We start from the raw sequence: 22,959 nt of genomic DNA on the forward strand, positions 1-22,959 counted from the left end.
AATGCTGCTTAGAGAGTAATGTATAATTAATACTACTACTACTACTACTAATAATAATAATAATAGCAATAACCCAGCATAATAGCAATCCCTTCTTTCTGATACTTTAAGTAGACTACATTCGGCTGATAATGCATCTGTACTTTTACTGAAATTTTAAGTGCAGTACTTTTACCTGTAATCGAGTATTTGTACTCTAATCAGACTGGATGAGGATGCATCACTCGGACATGAAGCCAGTGAACAAGAAACTGGACCAACTCATTCTGCGCAGGCGCACTTGAAGAAAATAAGGAAGTTGGCGGAGATTCCTCTCAATGAAAACAACATAATATTGTAGATGTGGCACCGTAAAGTTGCAGAAAACAACATTAACGGTGTTTACTCTACCTCAAGTGAAGGTAAGAAAGGAAGGAGGAGAAGTTTTAAACGAGGGTGTTCGCACAGTGCGGCTTGTTGTAGCTCGTCTGTGATAGCTCAAGCTAATGCTCCAGCTAATTAGGTACAAATGTTAAACAAAAGACTTCCTGCAAACAACCAAAGCAGCTGGTTGACTTGGCAGCTCACTCGGTTGTGAACATTTCAATTTTTACTTGTTTGGTGGACAAAACTCTCAGCTACATTATGTTATTAATGCACAGTTTTGACTAATTTCCTGTTGTCAGTAATTAGCCATATCCAAAAGTGGTCACACTTCTGGGAAGGATAACTCTTGTCTGTTACTTGATAGCAAGACTAGGTACAGTCGCAGGAAAGGGTAAAAAAGTGTCATACTGTATTAAATACATGTAATCGGCTCATTATTGCGAATACATAGGCTAAATGTCATTTACTATACTGTGATGAACTAGAATGCAGCTGCTATATATGAAACATATTGTGTACATTAAACCTGTTTTAAGAAATATAAATCATAAATCCAAGTTCTGCCTAAGAATGTTTTGACTAGCCACTAAAAAAAGTCTTCTTTAATTTATTTTATTTATTCAATTAACTGTTAGTAAAATGTATCTTACATTCATTATGTTCCACGCTGCCAAGGTAGAATTCTAGTGTAGAAATACTAGATCCCTGTATTGTATTTTAATTTTTCTTTCTTTTCTTTCTTTTTTTTGCACAAACAGTGACATTTAGTCTAAATATTAGAATTGGTCTTTAAAACACACCATGTAGATACATTGTGCTTGGTTGTACAACATAAACTCCTCTTCAGATCTTACTGTCTCGAGATCACAACCCCAGTGAACACCTGCGGGAAACACCAAATGAGGGAAAATCTGGTTGAAGATTGTTGCTCATCCCTCCAGCAGAGTTTCAAAGATTTGGAGAATTTATAAAAGTTATTTTTAATATCTTAGAAGCAGAAGACAAAGGAGAAAAAAAACAATATGTCATCAAGACAATCTTGTGAAAAAGTGTTTGCTCAAATGTTTTGTCTCTCCCTTTGAAACCAAACCAAATGAATGCTAATGAATACTCCCACATATTTTTAGCTCTCATGCAAAGCTGCAAATGTTTTTTTTTTCTTTTTCCTGAGGATAGAAGGACATCCACAAAACATCCTTCCATTTTTGCTAAATCCACAGTATTCCCTTGCTGCAGTGAGTGCTGTAACTTCACAACAGCCATAACCTGGAGCTTTCCTCATCAGAGAGACGCTGTGGCGAGTTGATGTTGACAGCTGCCAGCGAAAAAAAAAAACAACAACCAGTGTTTCTGAAAGCTCCTTCGTACTTTGTTCAAGCAGGAACAACAGCTTTTATTCATGGATTTTGTCTCCTGTGGGGGGCTCAAGTGCAACGATGCATAGAGCCAAAATCTCCAAACATAAACAAAGGTTTGGCCTTGAGGAAGATCCGATCACATGTGTAGTCACGCTTCTCTGAGTCCCTCTGGGGCAGATCAGTATAGTTGTATTTCTCTTGTTACTCTCTCTGCTTGTGTGTGGATGCTGCATCAGATGAAGCAGTGATAATCTGTTCAATTTATGAGTAAATTGTCTTCATTAAGCTAACTAAAACGAATTTCGCTCAACAGAGCGATAATTTGAAATGATTCTCTCCCTGCTGTGTGCTTACGGGTTGCTCGAAGATTGAGAAAAACTCAAATCAAAGAATCAAATGCTTTGTTCAGCCCCAGGTTTTGTCAAAAGTTTTGCGGTGGAAAAAAAAGAAGGATTAAGTCTTTCTAAAACCACTCAGTGTTCTGCAGACATCTAATATTACTAATGAATACTTTAAAGAGAAACATCTTGTCATAGTTTCAACATTTAAAATGAATGGAAACGGAAAAGTTGTGTCAGAGGTTGAGTGAAAATGTCAGTTTAACGTTTACATGCTCTAGCAGAGGGAACGCAGTGGAAAGAAAAAGAAGCGATGACTATCTTCTGCTCATTAATCGCTCAGCCTGCTTGAGATTTTTTTCTTGGTTTAGCTTTTCGAAGGTGTACTGTAGCTGACATTTGATCAAAGCAGAGTTGGGTGATATGATGTTATTACTATGAGGCGATATACATTTTTTTTTTGTACCATCAGAGATTTTGACACACTGTTTATACCGTAGTAGCTACAATATCACTTTAATGTTTCTGGATGTATTGTGTGTCTCTCTTTCCCCAAATAGCTCCCATGTCATAATGAAAGCAACCAGAGGCAATATGTTGGGTGCTGGAATGTCCAACAACAAGGTCAAGTATTCACGGCTTGCTGCTGATGAAGACGGTTACATAGACTTACAGGTAAAAGACTCTACAGCTCCTTGACATCGTCTCTGATGTCATGTCATGCTGTTCTATTGATCGGTCAGTGGCTTGGTAATTGGTAAACCTTTTACACAGGCAATTAACCTGAGGTGAATCCATTTAATGGTTTCCAGGAAATGTTCCTGTGATTATAGATATGAATAGATATGAGTATCTGCCTGGAAAAGAACAAGTCAGATACACTCTTTGTTTCTGTCTCTCTGTGTCTGTTTAACACAGGCTAACTTTGTTTTGATGTGATCTGAAATCAATCTAATTTTTATTATGAAAGTGATACCTGTTCTTTTATAGCACAATGCTGAAGCAGCAGCACAACTTGCCATTTTTAACCATAATGATGGAGACCACTTCAGAAACTGAATATCTTGTATTTTGTCTTGCAATTTAACGCTTTACAGTTCAAGAAGAGCCCGCCAAAGGTCCCGTACAAGGCGATTGCACTGGCAATATTCCTGTTTTTGGTTGGCTCCTTACTGATAATCTTCGGGGCCCTTCTTCTGGCAGGAACCATAAAGGTTGAGGTGAGTTTGTTCAGTTAAATCTATAAAACCGGTTTAAATGGCAGATTACTTTGATGGGTCTTATGTCTTGATTTTGTCTGGAGTCGATATTGTTGGACTGTATTTGTTATATCCCCAGCATGTGAATTGAAATCCATCTTGTTCTGTTGCCAAAAAGCTTATTGTTAAGCATGTCACTAAAAATGTTTGAGTCCCTTACAGCTGACAGTAAATACCCTGTCTGGCTATTTCCCAGAATATAAGTCTCCCGAAAATCCATCTGTGACAGAAATGCGGCTGTATGAGCTGCATGCCTCCTGTCTGTTGTGGGTGTAATTCCTGTTTGGAAGATATGTTTCTGTTTATGTTGCTCTAATATGTGAAGAAGAGAAGCTTTGTTGTATGTTTTTGTTTTCATATGGCCAAAATGTGTTTCCAAAACCCTCTGAGGGGGATTTGATTGAATCAAGTCTTCAACTCAACTTGGATGCATCTCCAAAGTTAAAGTTGTAATCCTTAAAGAGTAACAGACCTGCCAACCTGTGTGTGTGTGTGTATGTGGGTATGTGTGTGTGTTGGCACTGTATGTGTGTGTGTTGGCACTGTGTGTGTGTGTTGGCACTGTGTAGTCTATAACTTAGCCTACTCTTGGAAAATTTCAAGTTGAGGAAACACCCCACATGCAAATTAAGTACATAATATGTAATACATGTAATTCTGTACTATAATTCATTGTGTCACTGGAGTGATACTCAACATTTTTTTCCATGGTTTTTGTGCTGTACACGTAACCACATAGGTCCACGTTGGCATATAATGTTAATTGTAGGTGATTTTTCCAACAATATACATATTGTGTATAAAAACTACTTTTACTGCTCAAAATTAGCTTATTTGTGTCTGCTTGGATTTGAAAATTCAGTTCCACTAAATTCTCTGGTGTGTAGTTACCCTTTCAGATTTCAGTCCTGGTTGATTTGGTGACACTTGTGGTAACTGGCGATTTGATCCCACAGAAGACATTCCTTGAACAGCTATTTTGTCAGAAAGGCAACAGAGGAGCGACTGGTATATCTGTTTGCAATGCAACCAAACAAATACATTGTTTAAAAAACAAAAAACAGTTGCAGCCATCGTCTGTGCATGGCATGAGTAGTCTTCAGGGCATGGTTGGAGGTGTGCAGCCTGTCGCCTGCAGCTCTTCATCTAACACCTGCTCCTTCTTGATCCATTACTCCTTGCAATATTTAAAACTGATCTGCTGCAAAAATAAATGCAGAAAATGGCCATTTTCTTGTTTTGTAGACACATTTTTGATGAACCAGAGACCACAGTTAGGCTGATATGAATGAGATAAAATGTTAACACTAGATTGCATGCATCGTTAATCCCCTGTGAATAGGTTGGCAATTTCAATCCACCATGGGAACAGACTTCACCACTATCAATGAAAACTACTATTATAGAAAGCTAATCACAGAATGTAAATACATTGAATTGCTGTTGCTGAAAAAATGCCAACCACAAATAGCATAAAAAATGTGGTTTGATTTCATGAAAATATTAAGGATTATAACTTGTACATTTTTGACTTTAGATTGCAGACCGAACTGCAAAAAATTCTACAATGAACAACAAATTTGTAGTGCTTTTGCAATCTTTTGTTCAAATTTGTATCACTTTTGCCAATATAGCTATAGATGAAGATAAAGTTTTCTTTCCAGTTTTGCAGTACTGATATTCTTTTAAGAGTGTCATTTGAAATTTGTCAATACAAGTGCCAATATAATACCTTCCAGTTCCAGTACCAATACTTTGTTCCATACCTAAATTTGAGGAGTATAAACATTTTTCTAATGAACTGTTTCTTCATATCTGTGTTAAATGTTCAAACACATGCAGCCCCACAAGAACTTTGCCTAAAGTCGAATAGTCTAAGTTCTGCCACATTTTGATTTAAATTCAGAACTATCTGACTAAAGAATAAGTAAACAAGACACTTAATCTGACCATACATTTGCTGCCAGCTTTCAGTACTTCACAGTTTTTGGTACTCTGTGCTCTGATAACATTTCAGTCTGCACCAAAAAAAGTATTTCAGTGTGCTACCCAGCCCTAATCCAAAATATCAACCCAAGCAGTAATTAAAACACTCAGTCTGCAGTTAATCTTATCTTAAAATAGCTGTAATTGAGCACTTGTTCTGACATTTTATTGCCCCGCTGCCAGTTCTCAGCTTCGCTCTTGGTTTTCCTGGCCACGGAGGTTTTGTATGTGTTTGAATATAACTAATGATTTTGATGTTTTGTATCTTGGAGTGCCAACTTCATTGGATCCCCTGCTGTGGTTTCTGCTTCCTAAATTCATGACTCCATGTGGGAGATAACGGAGTCTGCACATATTATATTTGTAATTATCAGTAGGAGGTTAATGTGAATGTTTCTTTCCAGTCTGCAGATTGTATTTGCAGAAAATTTGATCTGACATGAAGGCAGCATCACAGTATTTGAGCCATCTACTTGCCAATTAGCCCACGCGAGTTAAAATAGCATAGCTAATGCCTCAAATTACTCAAGGTTCAAGCAATGGATAATAGAGAAATAAGACACAAACAGCTTTTGTTGAAAGAAGTTGTAGGAGTTTGGGGTTGAAAGAATTTGCTTTAATCGCTTTAGGTTTCAGCTGCAGATTGTGTGTGTGTGTGTGTTGGAGCTATGTCAAGGTCTTCAGGGAAGTAAGTGAAAAGAGCAAAATCAACCGTTGCAGTGTCAAATAAAAGGAAAACGAAGCTTATGTTGAAACCATTTAACCTTAACAGATGACTAATTATCAATAATGCCAATAACACAGGTATCACAGCTCTTAATTTAGTTTGAAGAATCAAGGGTCAAGTTCCCAAAATTATCAAGACATTGAAAATTAAGTCAAAAGTTAATTATTGACCCTTGATTTTTGAAAATAGTAGTATGACACAAAAAAGAAAAAAAAAATTGAACAGAAGGTCCACTTACTAGCTTTTTGGAGCTTTCATCTGCATCAGCTGGTCTCCATCAGCTGATGACGTTTGCTCCACTCTCACGGCTCAGTTGTCATCACATGACCCAAATATGAAACTTAAGTCAAGTGATGACAACCGAGCCATCTCCATGAACAAACTCCACTGGCTGATGAAGACTGAGAGATTCCATTGAAAGCTAATAAAAGAAAGTTAAGTGGATCTTGTACAAAGCCACATATTTTTGCATGTTTTTTAAAATGTTTTTTTTTTTTTTTTGGTAATTTGGGTGAACTATCCCTTTAAATACCACTTCACATGGCATACAATGTAATGTTTAAAATCCCTTAAAACTACAACAAGATGATTGACATTGCCTTGGCCTATGCAACAATGCATCTTTCAAGAATGTGAGAGGGCTGTAGTGACTCAGTGCACAAGACTGCCATCTGGTGGTGAAATGAAACACTTCACTTGGCATTGATGGAGACTGCCTGTGCCTCCTGGTGGTTAGTTGGCCTGTATATGAAATGACTGATGATTTATATGAACCCAGATCTCAGACAGATGAAGTCATCATGTCTGTGTGCCTCCTGCAGAGGATGTTTACATCATGCTGGCAGACAAGGTGGAGATAAGTATGTTAAAGCCTGCTGAGTATATTAAGCACTGCGATGCTTCCTCCAGCACCTCTAGTACAATATTTCTCTAAATCATGTTCATTTACACATGTTTAAGGGGCCTAGTAGTAAGTAAGATAGTGCGTCTGACACACTCATACATTAGATTAATGGTTCCCAAGCTTTTTGGCTTTTAACTTATCACAGGCTGCATGTCTGTGAGCTGTGAGGGGTTCAGCTGAGGACTGCTTGTTTCGTTTGACTCATTTTGAAGAAATGAAACTATCCGGTACTTCTCCAAAATGAGAAAAAGGAAAGAGGAATATAAAAAACTGATTTTATAACAGAATCACTCACAGTCATACTCTGACCTCCAGGTTGGGAATAATAGATACATTTTCTGTCTGTTTGTTTTCAGCATCGAGATCGCACCATTCCTGTCATCATCATAGGCGTCCTTGTTTTCCTCCCTGGGTTTTACCATTTGAGAATTGCCTACTTCGCCGCCAAGGGTTACCGAGGTTACTCCTATGACGACATCCCAGATTTTGGTGACTGAGCCAAATGGCAGCTGCTGATTGGTGGAGCATCCCCTCCTTTTGTCACACTCTCTATGCTGAGACTTCTACCTGCTGTTTACTTTTAGTTACTGAATGTATGTAGCATAAAAGTCAAATATTTAATACTTTGCTGCCATGGAGACCTGTGTTTGCCCACAGGTGACCTGTGCAGGATTTCAGCTGATTTGTTGATTTTTATTATTCTGTCTTGTTTATTGTCTGCTCTGTGCTTGAAAGCCTGGTAAGCCTCACAGGCTTTATTCAACTTTATTGACAGTGAACCAAGCACTGTCTGAGTATACAGGTAGGATGTCTGACTAGCTGCTTTCCTGCTACAAAAATGCGACATTTTGCTGTAATACAAAACACACACCACTCATCCGAGAAATTATAACACCTCGGATGAGTGGTGAAAATCATTTTTGGAAACTACACAGATGCCTTTAACTCACTACTGCTACACGTACTATTACATGTACTATAACATCCATGACCTGTATGACTGAGAATCCTTGTGCTGGTTGCACAGTCGCACAGCTGTTACATGGTGTATCTTAAACTCTGTTATATGATGAAAATCTTGGGAGGCTATATTTCTCCTGAAGGGTTATATTCACAGTATCTTCCAAAGATTGATTACTTTGTCAAAGTACAGTATATTTTTCAATGAAATGTATTATTTTCTGTATGAAGTATTAATGAATGTGCGTATACATTTGATTTTGAATATTAAATTAAAGAAATGAATTATTGAATATTAAAGAAATGTATTTTTACATAGATTTGCTTGATTGAAATAAATAAATTTAGACATCTGAACTAGAATCTGAAGTTTTTTGATTGTTGATCACAGACAGGCTCATTCTTTAAAGTCATTCGAGGCATGATTAGTAATAAATCTTGATTTAATATCAACAGTAATAATGATCATCTTTTTTCATAGAACACTTTTCAACAGAGTTATTCACACCAGGCGACAATTAAACCAAACAAAGACACACACAGAAAATCAAGACATGTAAATATTTTTTTCAATTAAAATAGGAGTCTTGAAAGTAAATTAACATAAGACAAGCAAAGGAATTACACAAATATTTTTTATCTACTGCAGTTTTTTCTTGTGCATGTTTAGAGAAGACATTTACATAAACAGAAAGTGAACAGAATATTATCTCAGAACAAAACATGAAAACATTTATAGTATGAAAGTCAAAACAAGAAGCAATTTACTTCTTTGTCATTCCTTGGTCTTTGATATCGTTTGGAAGGGAATTAATATGCTTGGAAGCCACTTTTTTCACGTTAATAATAAAACATGTAATTTATTGTATGTAATGTTTATTTTGACTCATAGGTCCAAAGTGCATCATTGTTTCCTGCTTTGGCCACCAACATCAGGTAAAGGACACCCTCTTGTGGTTACGGCTAAAGTGGATGCCATCAGGGGATTAAGGGCACAAAAAAATAGAAGTATTTTCATCCTCTGCATGCACAAACACACACTTTTATTTAATCTGCATTGGCTTAAACATTGTATGTGGTGGGCAACTGTGAGTTTGGTGTGGTTTGAGAGTTTAAAACACAACAAGGAAACAGCAGCAGCCAGAGGAGGGATAATGCGAGGGGGGAGGTTGGATTATCCTGGTCAGAAGGGAGCAGCAAGTGCGTCGATGCTTCACTGTCACCTGTACGTGAAATGAACACCTGTTGCTAGCGGGGGTTTAAAAAGTAAACGCTCATATTTCAGGTAGTTTGCAACGCCACAAAGGAAGAAGGCCTGCTTTTAGTTTGCCAGACAGTGACCTGCTCCCCACACGGATCACACTGAGGCAGAAATTGGACTAAAAAGATTTTTTTTACGAGGGATGTTTTTAAGGAAGTCTCACAGCGGCTGGCAGTAACCGAACTACAGGTAGGATGAGTAAAAACGATAAAAAATAAAATAAAAAAAGAAACAGTTAATGATACTGGAAGTGTTTCTGACTCCCAGCAGCTTTGAAAGGATGAGAAATTAATGCTGCGAGCTCATACTGGGGAGTGCGAAATTTCCCCTCAATCCTCTGAACTGTGTCATGCATTTAAACGTCAGTAATGAAGTTTCCACGGGGGCTTTTCATTATAATGTGAAATGTGAAACTGGCAGAAAGTTAGTGGAGCTTCAATTCAACAATAGTCAGCTTTTTGAACTCTTACAACTATGGAAAAACAGGGATGAGATAGTGAATTTTGCTAATTTTGCATAATGCTGGGGTATCTTTCCAATCAGTTATTATCATATTCAGGACTAACAAACTTCAGTTTAATGTAATTTTATTAAAATCATAAAAGAACACTCAGAAAAATCCATTCAGATTAATGTGTTTTTAATGGTTTACGGTTCAGAGGAGCAGAGTCCAGTCTTTATCCTATTCAGTACATTTAACAAGGAAAAAAGGTATTATATCTTAAAAGGATACACGTATAACTTTCCTTTACAATGGTGGTAAGATGTAGAGCTAGAGCCAGAATATAATACAAAATCTCATCTTTTTGTACTCATTGACTTTATATTGAGCCCAGAGTCTTTCTTCCTTTCACAGATTATGTGAGAAATATTCTCCTAACCCCGACAAGGTTCATTTAATGATTTTAAATTCTGCTCCTGCTCTGATTGGGTCTGCTGAGATGCCAGATGGGCACAGTTTCCCATAAAGTTCACATCATCGTGGGGAGATGAGTGGAAATTAATTTAGTGTAGATTTTCGTGAAGGACAAGGATTTGCCTGACACCACATGCATTTATCCAGATGCAGTAAACACTTGACATCCAGATACTTGAAGCAGACTGGAATAGATGCAAATGATTCATCTGCACACTATCAGAGCATTACCAGTATTTTTCATGCTTTATCCCAGTGCATTACTCATAACCCTGCTGTAATGTTTAGATTTAGAATATACAGTAGTTTGTGGGAGGAAATTCTGCACTGAATCACTACTCACCAATAATGTAACTTTGACAAAGTAGAAGGAGACATGATGATTACTGTGATCAATTATCCATGTCAAACAACTCTGGGAGTAGATTTTCACACTGTAATGAAATGTAGAAAATGAAGGAAAAACACAATATATTTCTGCAGAAATGTTGTAATTGTAGGAAAATAATAAAATGTAGCTCTGCTGAACAGAAATACTGCTGTCAGCTGTAACCTTTAAGTGCTTTACAGTTAGGATGACCATAGAAGCACCTTCCTACTACTGAGTTACATCATTTGCACAGACCAGGTTGTCTCCTATCAGTGGAGTTGATATCACTTATTATCTTCACCAAACCAAAAGATTAAATGAAATAAAATTAAATGATGTAATGAAAACTGTTCATTTCTGTAGGGAAAGGTGCGTTTTGTCAGTGTAGAGCAGCAGACAGACAACAGATGATACCTCGGATTATCAGATTCAGATGTAAAGACTGTTGTTGTTGACAAAATACAGACGGCAGCATGCTAAACACTCGGGTTACAAATGACAAATAATTGTGGTTGCACGTAGTTAGTTTATTGGAGATTAATACAAAATTTTAAAATCATTCATTTTTTTCTGTACAGTTGTTTTGAAGTGGCATTGAATTTGGTGAAAGGTGTGACTTGTTTTGAACTCAAAACAAAGTTTCTGTCTTTGACTTGACTTAGGACTTGAGAAATACCTTTTGACATGTGAAACAGTGATCCTTGATGTCCTTTCTTTTCTGCACATGACTGAATTTCATAGATTAAGTCAACAAAAAGATTGTGACTTTCATCTGTATTTGCCTGCCCATCACTGATTCAAAGAAAAGGTATGTTTGTACTCTTCAGCGTAGAGATGCAATATTCACACAGTGGAAACCTCTTTTATTTTTCCTTTTTCCCCTCTCCTCTTTTCAATCTGTCCTATTTTCTCTTAAGTGCGCATCCAACCGAGTCACTTGAAGGTCTCCTATTGTGATGGAAAGCTTGTGTTAGAATTTAAAAATGGGCTTTTCTAAGCCATGTGCAAGCTATGAAGAAAATAAAATGTACACATAGAGATGGCAGACAAAATAATGTAAGCACTTTGTGGGGAAGAACTCAAGTTCTGAAGTAACTTGAAAACAGTAACAATTACTGCTGCAGAGGTGGGTTAGAGCGAGCTGAATGACAGTGAGCACCATTTGCAACTGTGAAAGACGCCTGGCAATCAGCACACTGATGTGACTTTCCAAAGTACATCAACTAACAGATTTCAGAGGAGCTACTGTAAAAATGACAGTTAAATGTTTACTATGTCAAGAAGAATTGTCTCAAAAGCATGTAAAGTCCATTAGGGCAAGTCCAGGTCAATCCTCAAGTCTTCAAAAGTAAATTTCATGCCAGTCGCGATGCTGACCATTAAAATGACACATTTCTTCTCCAAGTTGTGTTTATAGTATTTTTTCTTTACCAAGTCAAGACAGTCTAAACCTTGAGACTTCTGACCCAATGTTCTTGATTTCAAGTCACAATCGTTTCTCACAGGAGTCAAGTTTATTGTCAAGTGTATAGTCCTCATTTTTGTGACTTAAGGCCACTATAATACTGTGTGATAACAGTGGCCTTGTAGGTTCATCGCATGACATACAGTGCTGTCAAAGAAACTCTCGCTTGAGGTACATCAGACTATATGATTAAAATACCTGGTGAATAATCCCAGTGAGCATCAACTGGGATTTCAACAAAAAAATCAATAACATCAAATAACACGCTCTGGTTGGGACTCGTAGCTTAGTAAGGTTACATCGGTGTCTATATCTCTCTCCTCTGCTCCACTCTGTCTCTGTGTCATGGGTGTATGAATAGCTCCAGGTCTGTGTGTCAGGTGGAGCTGAGTCCTTTGGTTGAGTGATCAGTGCAGTCATCTGTGGTCTGGGAGACCAGGGTTTGAGACCTGGTGTGGTAACCCTGCTTCGCTAGACCATATTTCACCTAATTTTTCATCCACTACAATGTGCAAATAATAGCCCATTGTCATCTTGGAGCCTAAACTAAGAAACCACATCCATATTTCTCAGTTGAAAGCCAATATTGCAGTAAAATATGATCTAAATGTGAACATCTTTTCACCAGTAACTGTAGCTGTTTTTTTAAATGTCTTTACAAAATGCTCACTGGGATAGTGTTGGGATATGAATAGAAAAAATGTGGTTGTTTTTTTTGGTAGCACTGAGATCTCAGTGCACCGCAACTTCATAAAACAGATGCAAACACACAAAACATAAGCAAATGAAGAAAACATCTGCACCAATTTGACAACATATGCGCAGCATTCGGAAAAGCACAGAGAGAAAACACAACCACATATAGAGACGTGCTGCAAATACAGGGAGCACAATTTACTTTGTTTGACATGAACCCATGAAATGAACTAAAGCAGCGTGTCTCAGGTGTGTTCACGTGTCCTCTGGAAAGTTTAGTTATTTTGTCAATCATTTCTGTTGTGTTGTGTGAGATTTGCAACAAGTCTCTTTATTTGATTGTGCTTTCTGTGTTTGCAGTGCTGTTCTGAATGCTGTGCACGTGTTGTCAGACTAGTGAGGATGTTTTCTTCAAGTGCTTGTTTTGTCTATTTGCATGTGTTTTCTGTTGCAGTGCTTGAGCTCTCAGGGTCACCGTACAACGGAGCTTAGATATACAATTGCCAGTATGGTGTATATGTGTTTATGTCTATAGGGACATAGAGTGTTGCACTGGCCAGTGTATTTTGTGTCAGTTCATGCGATATTAACTTTACATGAGTTGTAGCAGCAGTCACTTTGACGAATCTCATGGAAGAATTTTAATGCAGCATTGTTTTGGCTGCCAAAGCTCTAAATCAGCCGTTGGTGGACTTTGGTCTCATGTTGGTCTCAGTGTGATAAAAGATTGCTTTGGATTGACAACTAAGGATTTCACCGTGTTTCTTTCACTGTTGTCACACTTTAATTTTGGACATCTCATCTCGTTGCACAGCATGTAGGGGTGTGCCTGACTCAAGTTGAGGTCTCAGGTCTCAATACTGCAGCTCTGTAGGAAGTTACAATGTTTCTAGTGGTGCTGTTGGAGCAGTGTTTACCATTATGATCTTGTTAGTTTAATTGAAAAGCCCTGTTTTAAGTGTTAAGATTATTTTGTCTCTCCTCTTTAGGTCAAAGCACATTAGGCAGTTGACTTTTTTTTCTTTACTCTCACTCTGTTCAGAGGTTAATGTCCAATTTCGCTCGCTGGTAGATACAAGCAGCCTTGAAAAAATCCTAACCCACTAAACAAATATTCTCTGCATCACATTCCCTGAAGGATACAGTACCTAAAGCTGTATAAAAAAATACCTGGGATGTTTATAAAGGACATGGTTTAAGCGTAGACACAAACAAACATGGGCATTGGCAATACTCATGGGTAAGAAATGGAATTTGATCAGAAAACAAATGTGTACGAGCCCCTTTATCTTTCGGTTTTAAATGTGGTGGGGTAAGAGGAGGCAGAACTGCTGATAAATCTGTTACTGTGCCTCGGTCGCGATTAATCAGCTGTTCCCCATTTCCCTCCTTATGCAGATTAAAACGGCAACAACACAGAATTTAAACAGCATGCCCGTCACTGACATTTCTATTTCTGTCAGTTGATAAATCTGAGTGAGACAGGGTGCTTTCTTTTGTAAGCCACTGGCTCATTTTTTATGGCTTTAAACATTTTCCAGAGTGCTGTGCTGTCACTATGCTTATGTTTATGCATGTCCTCGATGTCAGAGGAAGGAAGAATACGTGTGAGGGGAATGTCTAGAGACCATCTGTGTTACCATGGCTGAGTTGTTTCACCTGTGCAGGCCACTTTGCTTGGCAGCTCTCTGAGTTTTTGGTTCAGATTTAATGAAAGAAAATGTCCTGCAGCTTAACGAGATTTTTTTTGCCTCTCATCTTTCTTCTTGCTGTGTTCGCCACACTTTCCCTGGTCTCTGTCTCTCCACAACAGATTTAAAGAAAATTTTTCTTACTACTGTTTCACTTTATTGCCTTGCTGTTTTGCCAGCCACAAATAAGTCTTACCTTGTCAGCGCCATAAAAATATAAACAACATTTTTATTCATCTGTAGCAGTCTGTATTTGGATGCAGAACAGAACTGTCAGGTTATATTTCTTTAATCACTGAGACGATGAACGTTATTACAGAGCCTTACAATCCTTATCATTTCCATCCATCTATTATGAATTAACAAGAGGCTTCTCTTGGTATGAAGAGCCAAGAAAAGATGCTGAGCATCTGTTCATTATGTGTCAAACAGGGAAGAGTTGCCACTACTTAGTCATGGTGACAGGCAGTCTTAATTTGTGTGTGTGTGTGTGCGTGTTTGTGCTGTTCTTTCATCCTCACCCACTGTGTGAAGATGAGAAGCAACAGAATCATAATGTTGAAGCTTTACCTTGTTGTGTCTGGCTCTCTCAGCAAACACTCGACGCCTAATTCAAATGTAATAAGTTTGGATAAACTCTCTGTTGTGCTGCTTTGCATAAAGCCATGCGGGTGAAGGCCAGGGAATAGAAGTATGTTGATGTATGAGAAGACGGCGATCAGCAGACGCGCCACCGATTGGGGATTTTATTTTGACTTTGACTTTGTGGAAAATCTTTGTATGCTGTGCTGTTTGCTGAAGCATGGGAGTGTGTTTGGAACGAGCGCAGCAGCTGTTGACAGCCTGCGTAATTGTTTTTCACCGGTTCAGACTTTGCCCCAGCCATGAAATGAAAAAGCCCATAAAAGCGTTATGGTTAGGGAGAGCAGATATGGTCTGTGCTGCTGCTGGGATGAGGGTGTGTTCACTCTTCATATTCAGGAAGTGTAGAGTTCACCGAAGATGACAAGGACATCATTATTCTGACCATACAAAGCTATTGAAGTCAACCTTGTAATTAACAATGAACCTTTTATCCTTTATGTAAAAGTTTGAAAGTATAACCGACACCATGCACAAGAAACTTCACAAAATAAACTATTGTACAAGGGACTCATTTATAATAACAGTATCATTTGAAGCTGTCATTATGAAGTTCATTTTAAGAAAGCTCAGTGTCCTAAATCCCAACACTATAAAGTATACAGTACTGTGAGTATAAAGTATAGTGTGGCTTGCCTATTATGCTATTATTGCTGTACATGTTGTCGTTTCCTTTAATGTATCATGTCTCCATGTTGCAATGTTTTATACTGCTGAGGTATAGTCAAGAACAAGTTGTAATGATGGTGGATAGTAAAGTTTTAATATAATGATAAAAGCTGCGTGCCTACACTCAACTCGTAACCTCCAATTTCTAATTTGAAAATTTCACAAAGGGTAAGTTTTTTTTTTCTCCCCAAAGATTTATGGGTTTTTTTGTTTTGTTTTGTTGTTGTTTTTTTTTGCTCTCTTGTTTTATGAGCTGTCATTTGAGCCACTGTACCTCTGCCAACACTTCTCTCCTGCTGTGAACAGCTCCTTCATTTCTGCTGTGCCTTGCAGTGTTGAACAAAAGTGTCCATCAACAACATACTCAAGACTTAGACAATCTCAGTATGTTTGCTGGCAGTGTGAAGTGTAGTTCAAATGGTCCGTAGTATTATTAGTGGTGTACTGCTATAATTAAGTGCTGTAATTAAGAACCACTGAGTTACTTGAGTATTTCTATTTGATGCCTCTTTACTTTGTACTTTGCAGATAAATATTTTAGATACAAAAAATATAATCAGCTTATGAATATGTATAATATGTAAAAATATGTAAAAGTATATTAAAAAAAAACCTTTTACTTGTATTTTTATATATTTGGTATTGTGGTAGTGCCACTTGGACTTAAAACAAGACTAATAACTTATAAAGCAAGAAGAAATGACACAATTTCCCTCTTATGAATGAGAAGTTGAATTCATAAGCAACAAAGCAAACTCTCCCTGCTGAAAAACACAGCATAGACCAGCAAAGCTGGTTTTGTTGGGGACTGATCACCAGCATAGACCATCTTTCCTGGTCATCTTGCTTGTCATGCTGGTGACCAACCTATGTTGGTGGTTTTTGCTGGTGTATGCTGGTGCTGGTTTAAGCTGGCATTCATGCTAGTCATGCTGATGTGTTTGCTGGTGACCTGCTGGTTTAAGCTCATATTTGTGCTGTTCTTGTTGGTGACCAGCTTGTAGTGTGCTGTGGGTACTTTTTTGTTGGTCATGCTGGTGACCAGCCTATGTTGGTGGTTTTTGCTGGTGTCCTTTTGGTTTAAGCTTGTATTTGTGCTGGTTGTGCTGGTGACCAGTCTAAGGTGGTGGTTTTTGTTGATGACCGGTTGGTTTAAGTTGGTATTTGTGCTAGTCATACTGGTAACCAGCCTATAGTGGTGGTTTTTGGCTGGTGTATGTTGGTATTTATTCAGGGACCAACCTTGCCTGGAGGATGGATGGTCATGGTGAATTTCAGCCAGTTGCCCTGAAACAAACTATATGAAAGTGAACTAAGTAGAGTTAGAGAATAAGTAATTTGAGTTTGACCATTCATATATTTTATTTAGTTAAACAACTACAATCTATAACAACAAACACTGTAACAACAGCAACAACAAGCCATTAATGATAATGATAATAATAATAATAATAATAATGATTATAATAATTTAGTCAACAGTAACCATAGCAGTGCTTAACACTTAAAATTGATATTCATGACCTAACGCCCCCCCCCCTTCCCCACAGCCACCAATGGAAGCAGCCAAAAAGAAAACAAACAAGATCAGATTGTATTGTTAGATCATATCGCTTATGGAGAAACTGTGTGAGACGGAAGGAAACTCTACTGCTGTGTTACACCTAAGCCTGTCTGTTATCCAGTTCGAAAACATAGACTGACTTCTCTCATATGAGTACAGCTAGTGACAGCTACGACAGCCTATATTCACCTGACGGTGGTGGGGGATTTAAAAATGGCTACATCTGATACCGTTCACTGTCAAAAACAAAAACAAAAACAAAATCCTGTCATATACTCTAGACAAGTTCATCATGAAATAAATATATATATATATATATATATATATATATATATATATATATATATATATATATATATATATATATATATATATATATATACACAGATGGGTGAGAAATTAAAGGAAAAAACTGTACAAGTCTGAATGCTTGACCCCTACAGTGAGGGTACAAAACTGTGCATGCCTCTGGTTTCCAAGCACTAACACTAACTACACTTCACAGAGACAGACTGTATCACATGACTGACGGCTGTCTCACCACATGTTACACTGTATTTAGTGACCCATCAGATTGTGTGACCTGCAGTGTTGGAAGAAGTACTCAGATCAGGCCGTGACTGCTATATTAAAATGCTGCTTATGCATTGACTCATCAGTATTTATGATATACTTTTTTAAATGTATTTCATATACTAGACACTTTTACTTAAGTAAAGGAGTACTTCTTCCAACACTGCAGGTCACACAATCTGATGGGTCACCAAATATGGTGTAACACCAGACAGTGGCCCCTTCACATCTCTGAAACATGTTGCAGCAAATTTCCAAACAGGTGTTATTTGGATAAACTGACCACATATTGGGAATCTACATGATTACTTTCTTGCCTGAAAAAATATTAAAACTTAATAAAGTGACATATTAACAGCTTTTAGTCTGGCTCAAAATCTCAGCCACAATGGCGGAGATTTGTTTTTAGTTGGTCACGATAATCCCGCCCCTGACATAAATGGTTCTTGCTTCTAGACCAGCAAAGAGTGGGTGCCACTCCAGAACCAGTTTTCCCGGCCGAGAACTGGATCTTTTGCTGTTGAAATGCGAAGAGCTGGTAGGAGATTAGCCACCAGCTCCGAACTGGCCCTTGAGATGCCTTGGTCGAAAAGGGGTATTAAAGTAGCCTAAAGAATCTGAACAGTTCTTCCACTATGCCAGTGTTAACATACTATATACTCAAACTGCAATTTAGTTCCTAGTATGTCTATTGAACAAAGAGCCAGTTTGTGGCTTCCATCAGGCACACTTCTGGATGTTTGCCTATGTGGGTATGAAGACATGTTTAACACTGTCCTGCAATATTCTTCTGTGGCATTGCTACCAAAAATTAGCCTCTGCTCTTACATGGGAGTACTGTAATTAACTTAGCTTAATGAGATGTCATTGTAAATGTGGGCTGAAGCAAGGGAGGGAAGACTGGTTGGTGTAGTTACAGAGCTGATATCACCCCATTTCCAATCAAATCTGACCTTAACCATTAGCAGCTTGGCACACTGTAAATGGCCTGCATGATATCACAAAAGGACAAATGTGTAAGGAAGTTGTTTTTATCTTAAATCTGTTGCTCCATCATGTTGATTTCCTCACTCTGTTTTACACATTTGACAAAAATGGAAGCAGGGATCGGTTTGTCCGGATGGAATCGGTCAGTGCATCTTGACATTACGTTGCACTCTGTCACATCTCTGTCCTTGAGTGCTGAGTCTCTTGGCCACTCCAGCCAAATGTCTTCATTGATGTGCTCTAAATAAAACACTTAGATGTCACTATGCACGTGACTCTCAAAAGATTTATGTGACATTTATGACATTTACTTTCAGAAAGGGATATAAGGCCAGGGAGTTTTCTGGCAGCAGAGGCGGCTCTGCCCATTTGTGTAATGATATGGGATGAATTCCAGTTATTGGAAAGCTGTATAAAAATCTGAACGCTCGTCTCCCCCTGTCTGTAAAATTATGACAGAAGTGGCAGCTCTGCTGTATAGCCTTTTTAGTTTGGAAATCTGTCACAGATGGCTGTCTTCTTGTGTGCGGCCAAGGAAGTAATGTGATTGTGACAATTGTGTCTCTTTTTGCCAACAGACTGAACATGCTGCAGGTTGTATGAGTGACAGATATGGGGTCATCAAGATCATATTTGCAGACTTTCACTGTGGTGGCAGTTTTTTGCCTATTTCGTAAGTATCTCCATCATATTATTAGAAAGATATTTTGCATCTCACTGTCCCTACAGCTAATCTTATCCAAGATATTTGCACATTATTGTCCATATTAAGGATTTATTTTATTTTTATATTTATTTTGCATATTTTTGCTTCTGACAACCCTACAGTGACCATCGAAGGTGCAAGTCCAGAAGTGCGTGGAAAGGTTGGAGGTGTGGTGGAGTTGGAGTGTAGTTTTCCTGCATCAGACCCAGCTGCTGTGTCCTCTGCGCCCCTGCATGTAGTGGAATGGGTTCGACAGGGACTCGACATTCCCGTCCTGATCAAATTTGGATCCTACGTGCCTCGCGTCCATCCACAATATGAGGGTGAGCAATTATAAAATCGTAAAAAATTATCGTAAAAAATGACTATAATCATCTACAACAGTATGAAGCAGCATATTATGCGTCAATATATTTGTATGTAAAACAGCTATTTCCTTCTCTACATGTGAAGAGTAATTCTGGTTAATTTTTTCCAGACCCTTGTTTTATATGGCATGATAACATTTTATTATGATCAAAGCTTCCTGCCAGTGTTCCGTGGTGTTCGTGTCACGATGAAAGCATGTGAAGCCTAGGATTTTGACACTAACTTTGAAACATTTGTGTAATTTTATTTTATCATAGATATATCCATATCAGCGGATATGTCAGCTTCCAAGCAACATGCAATGGTAGTACAGAAATGATGAAAGGAAAAGAAAAATCTAAAGATGTGTTTGTGGTCATTCACAAACTGTGCCACAGTTACATACACATACATAATTGTGATACCAGAGAGCACTTGCAAGTTCATTTTGTAGGTATCTGTATCAGCCTGGGTCTGCTAAATTGTCATTATAACAGTTGAAAATCATTAGAATGAGGGCGGTTTTAACATATCTCAGTCCCTGTTTCTTCCATGGAAAGAATGTAAAAGATAGCAATATCTGGTTCTCAGAGTATAGTCACCACCACACCTTGATTGCCTTTCAAACCAGCCTCAGTGGGAGCTACTTTTAAAGGAGCTGAATCTCTCGCATTGCATCATCATCTATTGTGTACTTTCTGCCCACGGCTCTGAGAACAAAGAGAGTCTTTGGGGAAAAAGATCCTCAATGGACCAAGAATACCTTTGTGTAGCCCCTGTTATCCTTTAAAGTCACAAACAATGGGACTAATGTGGACAAAAGGAAAGCATGTCTGGGTGGCTCAGATCTTCCTTTTGTCAGAGTCGTTCTCTTTTCCACAGAGCTGCCTGAAGTGAAATTCAACCTATTGACCTTAAGGCTATTTGAATTTCTGCAGGAGCACCATGTTGGGTTTTGACTCAAGTGCACTTTTAGAAAGAAACTGCCCAAGCAGGCATGATGATACCACTTCAAAGTAAAATAAATTCCAGTTTGAGGCTGGAGCAGACACAGTAGCAGACAGTTAACTAGCACTAAGACATTTAATTATTATTTAGTTTAAGCAGCTTGAGTATTAGTAGATTGTGGATATAAGCAATCAACATTTCACACAATTATTACTGCTGAACCAATTAGACGTTTTACCTCTTAAACCCTCCTGGTGCACTTTTGTGTCAGTTATTACAAACAGACAACTAAATTCTAGTGGGGATCCCAGAGATGCCACATATGTCAAACTCAATTACAACTTCCATGTTGTAGCTCTTCTGGAGCTTTTGGTCCTGTCACATGATCTTCATTAGCAGATGGGGTTTGTCTCGGTTGTCATGGAAATGTAAATGTTCAAATTTCCATTTTTTTTCTGAGCACTTTAAGGACCCTTGCCCATGTTGCAAAAACTGAGGTTGAAATTTCATTCTTAACCTTCTAAACAGCAGTTGAGGAAAGAGATGGATTAATCAAAAAATGAGAATATTTGTAAGTTGCAGCCCTAAGAATAATATTTTTCTATTTCTATTTTCTATCTATTTTTTATATTTCTTATTCAAAGCCCATGAAAAGACCAAAACCAAAAACCGACTGTCTGACTATGCTGCAAGTCCATTGGTACATTTACAAATGGTTCACAGATATGTGGTTTAAATTCTTAAAACAGCTGGGCGCTCTAGTTTCTCACAAACATTACTAAATACATTACTAAACAGAAGTAAATGTCACATTTGCTGGGGACTATTTTCAGCTGTGGATTAATAGATGTTTTGGTACTCTAGTCAGTATTTCCAGCAGCAGGATGATGTGTGTGTGTGGGGCTGACTCAAAATTAACTTGTTTTTGGGCAACAGTGGGGGTCTGTGGCATAGAGGAATAAGGCATATCAAGCTTTAGCTACACAGGGAATACTTGTTAGGATTAGATCATTGTTGGTTTTAGTCTTTTTGGGCAGCTTGTTGACAAGAAGAAAAATATAGACTATTGGCAAGCTGATCCTTTAAGTCATTACATCAGTACATTAAAAAAATCTTTGGTATGACAAATTCATTGGTAGTTCTGATATTCAGTAAAGAGCAGTAATCAGTGCATCTAGGTGTTTGTTTGCCAAAGGATCATAACCTGCTTTCAGCTTAGCCAAGGCCTTTCTCATCTGAGTGGGATGCCACTCCCTCACCCAACCTGACCAGGAAATATGATACAGACATTTACATAGCAATAAAGACAGTGTGAACCTTGGCTGATGAATTATCGTGAGTGGGAGCGGAGCAGACTTTAATTCCAGCCCGGGCTCATAAAAGACAGTAGCCTTTTGTCGCTGACTCTGAAGACGATCCTTCAACATACACTGATGTCACACTTCATTACACTCAATGTCAGTTTCAGAAGAGGCAGGGCAATATACTGGTAGTAAAAACCCTAAAATTTACCCACCCTTTGGCCCGTGAATTAACACTTGGCAAAATGTTTTTTTTTGTACACTTCACTCGACCATAAAGCATCCTGCACAGAAAAGTACCTTGTTTAAAAGGACAGGTATGCTAATCACATGGCTCTCCAGTGACAAACAGAAAGCTGCTGTTCTTTACGGATACAAAAGGTTTGAAAAAGATGCTTTGTCCAATCGGATGCTGAGATCAGGCTTTCTCACAGGTATTGGGCTGGTGTGGGAGTAACAGGTGCAGCATGGGAAACTAACGCTTTAGAGATGGAGACTGGTGTGGATTTCACCTCCTCAGGCCGTGAATGTTCTCGGGTGTCTTAACGGTTTGGCTTCAGGGCTCTACTGGAGTCCAACTGTTGTTTGGCTGTTGGGATTCTTATGACATTCACCTGGCGATTCTCTCTGCTGAGACTCATTTATTTCCCACTTTTCCTCCCTCTTTGCCACTATAAATGGATGAACCTCTCCAATTGCAGGCCACCTCCTACATCAGTAGTCTTTGTGTTTGACTGTCTGTATAGCTTCAAAAAGTGCAAGATACATTATATTTTCCTCTTCCCTTCTAAGAGTGTTAAGAGCTAAAAGGGTTTAAAATGTATTTGTTGCAATAGCAGTAAAGATCAAAGGATTAGTGTCTGCTCTGCGAACAGGACAGAGTTCCTCAGCCCCCATACAGCTCCAGACTTTGTAAAAAGTAAA

At 38.3% G+C, this 22,959-nt stretch overlaps 2 protein-coding genes across 2 annotated transcripts in view; both read left to right on the plus strand.

The window, feature by feature from the left end:
- Positions 1-246: 246 nt before the first annotated feature.
- On the plus strand, positions 247-8,218 carry LOC121886256 (transmembrane protein 230-like). Its single transcript, XM_042396227.1, has 4 exons — positions 247-401; positions 2,623-2,737; positions 3,160-3,282; positions 7,295-8,218. The coding sequence occupies exons 2-4, from the start codon at positions 2,636-2,638 to the stop codon at positions 7,433-7,435; spliced, it is 366 nt and encodes a 121-aa protein (XP_042252161.1). The 5' UTR covers positions 247-401; positions 2,623-2,635; the 3' UTR covers positions 7,436-8,218.
- Positions 8,219-9,098: 880 nt separating this feature from the next.
- Positions 9,099-22,959, plus strand: part of igsf9a (immunoglobulin superfamily, member 9a) — a 53,553-nt gene continuing 39,692 nt past the window's right edge. The window contains exons 1-3 of the mRNA XM_042395595.1: positions 9,099-9,348; positions 19,311-19,405; positions 19,561-19,761. Coding sequence (XP_042251529.1) covers positions 19,345-19,405; positions 19,561-19,761 — 262 coding nt within the window. The 5' untranslated portion in view covers positions 9,099-9,348; positions 19,311-19,344. The remainder of the gene's footprint in view (positions 9,349-19,310; positions 19,406-19,560; positions 19,762-22,959) is intronic.

The sequence above is a fragment of the Thunnus maccoyii genome, chromosome 19 (genome assembly GCF_910596095.1).
Source record: "Thunnus maccoyii chromosome 19, fThuMac1.1, whole genome shotgun sequence".
Taxonomy (NCBI): Eukaryota; Metazoa; Chordata; class Actinopteri; order Scombriformes; family Scombridae; genus Thunnus; species Thunnus maccoyii.